Source organism: Miscanthus floridulus, chromosome 3 (genome assembly GCF_019320115.1).
Source record: "Miscanthus floridulus cultivar M001 chromosome 3, ASM1932011v1, whole genome shotgun sequence".
NCBI lineage: Eukaryota > Viridiplantae > Streptophyta > Magnoliopsida > Poales > Poaceae > Miscanthus > Miscanthus floridulus.
In genome coordinates, this window is record NC_089582.1 from 57,508,890 (window position 1) to 57,519,201 (window position 10,312).

Consider the following 10,312-nt stretch of genomic DNA (forward strand, 5'->3'; position numbering starts at 1 on the left):
TTCACATGTGATGATGATTTTCCATACTTTTGGGTGGAATGTTGATGGTAAAAATGGGTGTTAGTGATCGTCAACACTCTTCTTCAATCTTGGAAATTACCAATATATCATCAATGAAGATAATCACACATACATCCAACTCCTCAAAGAATATGGAGTTCATGAGATACATGAAGTATGCCGGGGCATTAGTCAACCCAAAAGACATAACCATGTACTCATATGATCCATACCGCGTAGAAAACGCAATCTTTGGTATATCTCCTTCTCTAATCCAGATTTGGTGATACCCCAACTCAAATCGACCTTAGAAAAGAACTTGGCTTCATTGAGCTGATCAAACAAAATATCAATTCTTGGAAGTGGATACTTATTCTTGATGGTTCTTGCATTGAGAGGTTGGTAATCTACCACCATCCTTAGGCTATGATCTTTCTTTGTGACAAACATAGCTGGGCAACCCCATGGTGAAGAACTAGGTCTAATGTAACATTTCTCCAACAAACTTGTTAACTGCTTGTTCATCTCTTCCAACTTAGGTGGTGCCATCTTATAAGGCAGTTTAGATACTGGTGCGATTCTGGGTTCTAATTGGATTAGGAATTCTACATCTCTTTTCGGTGGCATTCCCGTTAGCTCCTCTAGAAAAACATCAGGGAACTCGCACACAACTAGAATTAACTCGACACCTTTCGACACATTGGGTTGGGCTCTTAGTCTTTGTAGGGCAACTAATTGGGATTGTGTGGCATATAGGATAGCTGTTCTTCCAAAAGGGTGGTGCATTTCTACTGATCTAGGCACGCATCTAATGACACACTTATGCTTGACCATCCAATTCATCCTGAAAATAGCATCTATGTCATCTCCCAACTTCATTGCAATGAAATGGGCTAAGAACTCCAAACCTGCTAACTCAACCTTAGCTTGACTAACTATTTTGTTAGACTCTTGGGCAATTCCATGTTCTTGAATCTAAAATCCCCTTCCAAAATCCATAGTTGAAAACTCATTTTCCCGAACATATCTCTCATGCATAAATGAATGTGATGCTCTGGAATCAAATAATACTCTAGCTGAAATGGAATTTATGCGCAACTTACCAACAATCATGCCATCATCCAAAGTGGCTTCCTCAGTTGTCACATGGTGCACTGGAGCAATCTTCTTGGGTATGGGGCCACGCATTGCACCTTACGCACATGGTGGTGCTGCTGCAGTGATTTCTACTTCATGGGACAGTTACAAGCAAAGTGACCAAAGCCACCACACTCAAAACATGCTCCAGGTGCTGCTGCTAAAACATTTTGCTGCTGCTGTTGACGAGGCTGGACCCAATTGGGTCGTGGTACTACAAAGCCTAGGATTCTAGGCGGTGCATGCACAGTCTTCTATTTGGAAGATGAACCCTGACCTTAACCTTGATTAAAGGTTGTTCTCTTGCAACTCTCACCTTCTATTCGATCAATGGCATTCTTCTTGGTTTTGGCATTGATAGCTGCACTCACCATCTCATTGAAATCAGCCATAGAGACATTGCATATCTTATCTTACATCACAGGAGTGAGTCCATGCTCAAACCTATTGCGCTTTGCCTCATCATTTGGGACTTCGTTGGGAGCATACTGGGCAAGCTCATTGAACTTGTGGGCATACTCTACCACTGACATTCATCCCTACACCAAGTTGTGAAACTCGATGGCCTTCAATGCCATGGCTCCTGTGGGTATAAAGAATCCATGAAAGGCAATCTTGAACTGCTGCCAGGTAAGGTTTTGATTGGGCTACAAGCAAGCCTAATAATCATGCCACCAAGAACCTTCGGCCTCCTACAGTTAGTGAGCGGTGAAACTCGCTTTCTCCTCTTTCGTACATTGGATGAGAGTGAACTTTTGCTCAATAGTTCTAAGCCAATGATCAATTGCCATAGGATCTTTCTCGCTAGAGAAGATTGGTGCGTTGGTCTACACAAAACCACGGCATCCACGTGGTTGCTGCACTTGGGGCTGGTTGGCATTCATCATCTCTATCACATTGACCATCCTTCCCATCATGTCATTTTGTGCCTTGCGATGGGCTTCATCCCTATGGAACAACTCTTCCAAGGTAGGCATTCGGCGTGGTGGTGGTGGAGGTGTTGCTAGGTGTTGCTGGTTGTCTCCACCCCCAGCTACTCTAGAAGCGAAACCCCTAGTCGCCCCAACCATCCTGTCCAAGGCACATCTCACATTAGATATGTGTTAGACAATATGAAACAAATGGGTCAAGACAATGCATTCATGGAGGAATAAGAATTCAATATGCTCAACATGGATTATCATATTCCACACATAATGCATCATGACAAGGATTGACATAGGCCATAGTTTAAACACCAACTTAACATTACCATCCCAATCTTGACTTACAAACACACCACAAGGATACATGCATAGAATGAGTGCAGTTGTGTATGCTTCTATGCGTACTAGGTACAAGCGATCGAAGCACAAGTAGTTTTTAGTTTTACAACATACGCACTCTCTAGGGTCTCACAAACATTACATCAAACCAACATTACATAAAAGTTTTTAAAGATAGGGCAAGTTGAACTCATGAGTACATAACCCCATAGCGTTCATGCTTCACTCCGATCTTCAGAGGAAGATAGGATCTCTGTTGGATTGGGTGAATCATACGGCGGCCTTCAGAAGTTCACCGGGAAATGGTTGGTTGGAAGCAAGTACGTCATCGGATCGCCATCACATCTAGGGGCTTCAGGGTGAGTGAGATACATAGGTATCTCTTCAAGCAAATCTACTGGTGTCTAGAGGGTATAGGTGATGTGCCTGACCAGCAATCCAGCCGATATCCTAGAGGGTCACATTGGATCCTGAGGGACCCTAACTCTATTGACACCAAAATTTGGATCGATACATGGGATCTTGGATTTTGGGATTTGTTGAGAAAAGCCAAAATCTCTGTAGAATCGGTTAACTAAAACACTATTAGAGTGGGCTGAGTTGTATAACGACATCTTATTGGAAATGGACCTTGCCGGTGGAAGATGGCGGTGATCAAAAGCGAGAAGACACGTCGGACTTCGTAGAAGAGAAAGATTGAAGTCCAAGTTATCTTAATTTAGGATGTTTTATCTTCTTTTCCAGATTTTCCAGCTGGTCTTGTTCGACCAGGACTCGTAGTTGAGCCTCAAGTATAAATATTGAACCCTGGCTATTATAATAGACATCCATAGATCAAACACAAACCCGTATCTTTACTTTTTTGGCTTACGCCAATCCTAGGAGTAGAAGTAGAGTAGATCTCGACGAGTTCTTCGGGCAAGCAGGTCTACATCGGCTAATCGATCTCTAGTTTGTTTGTGAGTACCATCATGACTTATATTATTATTTGTAAAGCTGCATCAGCTGATTCGATCTCTTGCAAGTCATAGTAAAAGTTAGCTATCGATCTATATTGCTATTTGTAAGGTTGCATCAGCTGATTGATCTCTTACCACTCGTGGTATAGATTACTTATCGATTGATATTGTTATTTGCAAGGCTGCATCAGCTGATTGATCTCTTGTAAGTCTTGATATCGATCAATGTTATCGATATTGTGTTAAATAGTTTACTGTTTAATATAATATCACCAATTATCCGATTGGCATCAAATTCATATGCCACAGCTCCTAGCGTGTCATAGTCTGCCACAAATGGAATGTGGCAGCTGCCGGCTATCATCAAACACCCTCTAAGTATATTCTATTTACGTAAATAATAAATTAACTCTTATTTTCTCCTCTGACGTTATAGCGCATTTACTACCTATTTTTAATATATGATTCTATTAATTATTAATAATTTATTTCTAGTCTCAAAAATTTCTAAATTTAGTATATGAATTAAAAACTTTTGACTCGGTAATAAGTCACCCGCAACCGTCGATGACGATACCGAGTCAATTTTTCATATACCAGAATTAACTCTGCGTCTCTCCCGAGTTACCAACGCTGCTTTTCCTTGAAGCCCCCGGACAGTTGTCCATCGGGCCTGCTTGTCAGTGACTGTGGAGAGCACGAGAAAGTGTGTGCCCACGACTTTTTAGACTTCTGCTCCCGGCATCCTCTCCGCCAAATTAATTTCGCATTTCCTTCGAGCTCCGGTGAACGGCGCTCCATTTTGGAGATTTCGCAACCGCTCCCTCGCTCCGCCATTTTTTTTATCGCCTCATCAGTCCCTCGCAGCCCTCATCGGCCTCTCCAATCTACCTTGCCGTCTTCGTCATGCGCCGCGAGGGTTTGGGGAATTTTGGAGCGGAGGAGGAGGCAAGGGAGGGCGGGCAGGGAAGTTTGGTTATGGAAATGGATGTGGAGGAATCCTCGCCGTCTTCGTCGCCGATGTCGTCTCCGGCCGGGTCGTCGGATTCCATAGACCTCAACTTCCTGCCGTTCCTCAAGAGGGAGCCCAAGTCGGAGCCGGCGTCACCAGAGCTCGGGCCCCTGCCGCTGCCTGGGCCCCCGACCCAGACGCCGCCGCAACAGCATGCGGCGGCTCCGGCTCCGGCTCCTGAGGCCTCGGTGCCTCTGCCTCCAGCGACTCCTGACCTCTCGTCCGCGCCGGTGATGGCGCCGCTGCAGTCGCTGCCACCTAACCAGGACGTGGACGCGCTCCTTCAGGAGTACTACCGCCTCGCGAGCCTCTACGTCTCGTCTACGGGGTCCGGGGCGATCGTCCCGGCGCCGGCGCCGGAGGCGGCCGCACCGGCGGTGGTGCAGTCCGCGTCCGGGTCCGTCGTGAAGAAGCGCCGGCCGCGTTCGTCGGACCTCGTGCGGGTCTCCTCGCTCGGCGTGCAGGACCAGATCTACTTCCGCGACCTCGTGCGCAGGGCGCGCATCACTTTCGAGTGCCTCCGCGGGCTGCTACTCAGGGATGACGAGCGCGCCGAGTCCCTCGGCCTCGCGGGCGTCGCCGGGTTCGGCGTTGCCAGGGAACGGCGCCGCGTCCGCGCGGACCTGCGCGCCGCAGCCCTCATGGCGGACCACGACCTCTGGCTCAATCGCGACCGCCGCATCGTGGGGCCGATGCCCGGGATCTCGGTGGGCGACGCCTTCTTCTTCCGCATGGAGCTCTGCGTGCTTGGCCTCCATGGCCAGGTGCAGGCAGGAATTGATTATGTCACTGCAGGGAGGTCTGCATCTGGGGAGCCTATAGCCACATCTATAATTGTATCTGGTGGGTATGAGGATGATGATGATCACGGCGACGTACTTGTGTACACTGGGCATGGTGGCCGTGATCCCAACCTCCACAAGCATTGCGTTGATCAGAAGCTGGAGGGCGGCAATCTTGCGCTCGAGCGCAACATGGCTTATGGTATTGAGATTCGTGTAATCCGTGCTGTCAAGTCAAGACGAAGCCCTGTTGGTAAGGTATACTTCTACGATGGCCTCTACAAGGTTGTCGACTACTGGCTCGACCGTGGGAAATCTGGGTTTGGTGTTTATAAGTATAGAATGCTGCGCATTGAGGGCCAAGAGCCCATGGGTACTGTCAATTATCGAGTAGCTGAACAGCTTAAGGTGGATGTGTTGGCTATAAGGCCAACAGGGTATTTGAGCTTTGATATCTCCATGGGCCGAGAGACCTTGCCAGTTGCACTCTTCAATGATGTTGATGATGATCAGGACCCACTCTTGTTTGAGTATCTGGCACGGCCAATATTTCCTACCTCTGCTGTCCAGGGGAAGTTTGCTGAAGGTGGTGGTGGTGGTTGTGATTGCGCTGGGATTTGCTCAATTGGATGTAACTGTGCAGGGAGGAATGGTGGCGAGTTTGCATATGATAAGACTGGAACCCTGCTACGAGGCAAGCCACTGGTATATGAGTGTGGGCCATACTGTAGGTGCCCACCTAGTTGCCCCAACAGGGTTAGTCAGAAGGGGCTTCAACATAGGCTTGAGGTATTCCGGTCAAGGGAGACTGGGTGGGGAGTTCGGTCTTTGGATCTCATTAAGGCTGGCACATTCATTTGTGAATTCAGCGGGATTGTCCTTACTCACCAGCAGTCAGAGATTGTGGCAGCGAATGGCGATTGCCTGGTGCGTCCAAGTAGGTTTCCTCCAAGGTGGTTGGATTGGGGTGATATATCTGATGTGAACCCTGATTATGTGGCTCCAGACCATCCTGCTATTCCTGAGTTAAACTTTGCAATTGATGTGTCAAGGGCAAGGAATGTGGCATGCTATTTCAGCCACAGTTGCAGTCCAAACATGTTTGTCCAGTTTGTGCTGTTTGATCATTACAATGCGTCTTACCCCCACCTCATGATCTTTGCCATGGAAAACATTCCACCATTGAGGGAGCTAAGCATTGACTATGGGATGGTTGATGAATGGGTTGGACAGTTAACCATGTAGCTGGAGTACCTATTGAGAAGGCAGTGCTCTCTTTCTTTTCCCTTTATTTTTGAAGTTTCCATAATGCTTCACTTGGGGATCATCAAGCCAACTGCTGACTAAAATTCCTCAGCTGGTAATTCTCTTTATTCCTCATGTGCTATTTTTCTTTTGGTACTTCATAGGACTGTTTCTTGGCAGTAGTTACTCATAATTTTCCTTCAAAGATTGCTTTGTGTATGTGGTTGAGTTCCATGTGTACTTCAAACTTTATATTTTGCTATACTGTATACTTGTGCTCAGATCTAGACTAATTATAGTATTGTGTCCTTCAAAGATAGCAATGCAGTATAGATAGCAGTGCTCTCTTTAGGAGGATGTGTCCTTCAAAGATCTAGACTAATACTGTATACTTGTGCATTGCTATCCTCCTAATTTCTCTACTTCATTTCTGATTCAGTGCTTTGGTTAAAAAAATCTATACTGCAGTTGCAGAAGAGGTTGTATGTCACTCATTTGCTAAACCGTCTAATGCGCATGATCCACGGCTGTGGCCCTTGGCACTTGCTAGTTATGTCTGCTCACTGCATCCTAGCAAAATCTAAATAGTAACTTTTATTCTTTTTCCAGTAAGAAAGATGATGATGTTATTGCATAGCCATTAGGTGACCATCTCTAGTTTCTTTCCCTGTTGGTTTGTAGTTTCATTTACCTGGACATGCCTATTCTGCCAATAGATGAGGATTACCGTTGTAGCTATTTAGTTGAACTACCAGATCCTATGGGACAAGGTTTCATCAAGATCATGTGTGGTATCAAAGATTGATGGCTGGTGAACAATAAAAGAATCCTGCAGCAAACTCATGTGTTAGAATCCTATTACAGTAGCTTGTAGTCCTGATTAAAAGATTCAACGATGAGCATGTTGGGCTTCTGAAAGTTTGACAGCCTTAATTGTGTGAATGCTGGGCTTCTTAAAGTTGCTGCTTTGGTCACCAGCTCACCACCACAGCTCAATGATGAGCTGTCACTAATGGAGTAGTTGTCTTGCAAAACCTTTGATATGGTTAGACAATACTGGTTCCTGTTATGTTTGCATGCTATAATAGAATACTTCATGAACAAAACATCTGTTGTATACTTGTATGTGGTGAGGAGACATAAAAATCAAGTTGACAAAGCTTCTGTTATTTTCTGTGGCAAACTATTGAGTAGTGACCCTTTTTCCTGTTTTGTTGGTTTAGACCCAAATAACCAATATTGTTCACTGATCTGATGTCTCTTTCCAGCTATTCTATGTCCAACTGCGCTTTATTCCTCCACTCATTATCACAAATGATCAGTTGTTCCCTGTGTATGCAATTGGCACTTGTACAGTTTTGAAACAGACATTTTGCTCATTGCTCTATTATATTTGTGCAAGGATTTTGCATGTGACTTCACAAAAAATTCTTATTGTGGTTCATATGCTCTGCAGTGATAGTCAAAATTGTCAGTTATTAACTGATTACCTACTTTCATATTTGCCTAAAGTTGTGTTATGGTTTCAAATTTAGTCCATACCAAAGTTCTGGATAGTTATAACTCACAATTTTTTGTCAGATTTATCTGATAGCTAAAACTTTTGTTTGTGTTTCTGATATGGAAGAGACATATCTTGTACATCTGTGTATGAAAACTGATATTTAACGTAAGCATGCAGGAGACTGCTTCATAGCCTGTAGAAATATTTATTGTAAATTTTGGGTAGCATATAGCATGAGAGTTTTACTGTGAATTTATTATTGAGTTGTGTTCTTTGGCTTTTATTCTAGTTTTGCAGTCACGCATGTGCCTCTTTTGGTTTTCTTTTATTCAGTTGAGTGTGTACTTATACATACCTGATGTAAACTTACAATTGTCCAAGCAATGGTGATTTATCCATAAATCTAATTAGCTGTGCACATTATTATTTTGTGCTTTTACTGTATTTTTGCACTTACATATTGTTTCTTAGCATAATATTGTACTATTTATTCTTTTTCTTAAGTCATTTGATCCACTTTAGATTCAGATACTGTTGTCTTTTTTTTGCATGCTTGATCCCAACTCGTGTTGGTCCAGAATATGCTGAATTGCTGATTGTTTCATGCATACAATTTATGAACTTAGAATGAAACTCTCTGCATCGTCAGGTGTTTTTCTCCATGCTTGCATAATTAACTTGAGTAACAGTTTCCCACTATTTCGTAAATTTTAGCTAATAACTACACAAATGTGGTTGCTCTTGGCTGTTTACTAGTCTTTTAGAAGTCCTAAAATTTATGGTATCCTTTTTTCAGTTCAACAATGGAGGTTTCCTCTGGCGATGACAGAGGCTTGCATAAGGTGGACCAAGCTGCATTCATTGTCATCAACAGTACATCAGCCTTTCATTGTATATTTTGCCTGATAACCTAGGTGCCTTGGCCAATTTTCTAGATGAACCCGCTTTTGAAGTATTATATGTGTGCTGCTGTAGGGAACTTGTTTGGCGTTGCTGGCGCCGAATTTCAGTCTTAACCTTCGTGTTATGAGTTGTTGCTGCTGGAACTCATTTTGTACATATATCTGTAAATTATCTAGCTGGAAATGTGTGCTCTTCTGTTGGGAATTGTTGGTCCATATGTGGCAAAGTTATTTGCATACCTTGTGGAATTGAAGATTCCGCGTAGCCAGGCTTGTCCAGTAGGTCATTGCATTGATGGTTTTGTGAAAGTTCTGTTGAGCGAAGTTATTTGCATCCCTTGTGCAGAACTCCGCATTGCATCATGTACTGAGTCAGACAATGACGGAGATGTCGGTGTTACTACTTACTACTGCCCTTCTATTACGGACCTCTTGGAACAGATATGCAGTGATGGGTGTTGCATCGTCATCGTCACCGTCTGAAAACTAGTGGACAACCTATCCAGCTTGGTTGCTCAGTCTCAAGCCTCATGACCATGAGCCACCATGAGGACGCCTTGAGATGTTCCCATGTTGCAGCGTCATTCAACCCCCACAATTTCGGGTTTTCATGTGGTATTGACTAATGACAACGTCGGGTGAAATGAATCTCCACGCATCTTACTATCATATACTTATCAGCCTGCGCTGTCTGATGCCATCATAGCTCCGCGAGCTGCTTGGCAGCTCTATTTTGCTAATAACAAGCTACGCTTGCTATTTTGCTAACAAGCCAAAGTCATTATAATCTGCAACATAAGTGTAATTAGGAGCAAAGACAGTCAATGATTTCAAACGCAAGAGTGGAAAATCAAAATGAATGTAACAGGAATACAAACTAAGCAAATAATTGCATAACACAAGAAAATAAGATGAAATTATTATTTTACTAACTGTACAACTCCCATTATAGAAGTAGTAAAAAGTGGAACTGCTTCCAGAAATCCCCAAGCCGACACGGTAAAAAATTAAGTACAGAAAAAAGGGATTAACAAGCAAAGGCCTAGATGCAAAAGAGAGAAGAAAAAAAAGGAGGATGGAAGAGTACTCCCTCAATCTTTTTTTTCCAGACGTTAATCAGATCAATTTTGAGCTAACCAGCGACAAACACATGGGAATCGAGGTAGTACAAGAATAAGTACATGAAATCAAGCATTACTCGCAGCAACTGAAAAGAGGCAAAAGTAAATAATTAAACTATAACACAACAAATAAGATTTATTCCCGCCGTTCCAAATTATAAGACGTTTTAGCTTTTTTAAATGCATTACTTTTATTGTATATTTAGACGTAGTGTATATCTAACTACATAATAGCATTGTGTCCAAAAATGTTAAAACGTCTTGTAATTTAGAATTGAAGAAGTAGGAGACTAGCATGGCTATCTTGGCCTCACTTTACTCCATCATTGCCTCTACCTTCTCTCTATGCATAGGGGCAGGGTGAAGCCCTAAGACCTGCCCCCCT

At 43.6% G+C, this 10,312-nt stretch overlaps 1 protein-coding gene across 1 annotated transcript; it reads left to right on the forward strand.

Annotated features, from left to right (window-relative positions):
* The first annotated feature begins 4,117 nt into the window (after window positions 1-4,117).
* LOC136545801 (histone-lysine N-methyltransferase family member SUVH9-like) lies at window positions 4,118-9,043 on the forward strand. Its single transcript, XM_066537775.1, has 2 exons — window positions 4,118-6,515; window positions 8,701-9,043. The coding sequence occupies exon 1, from the start codon at window positions 4,268-4,270 to the stop codon at window positions 6,398-6,400; it is 2,133 nt and encodes a 710-aa protein (XP_066393872.1). The 5' UTR covers window positions 4,118-4,267; the 3' UTR covers window positions 6,401-6,515; window positions 8,701-9,043.
* The last annotated feature ends 1,269 nt before the right edge of the window (window positions 9,044-10,312 follow it).

Excerpts from the sequence above, each read along its gene's own strand:
- LOC136545801 (XM_066537775.1), top strand. The coding sequence starts at position 4,268 with ATGCGCCGCGAGGGTTTGGGGAATTTTGGAGCGGAGGAGGAGGCAAGG.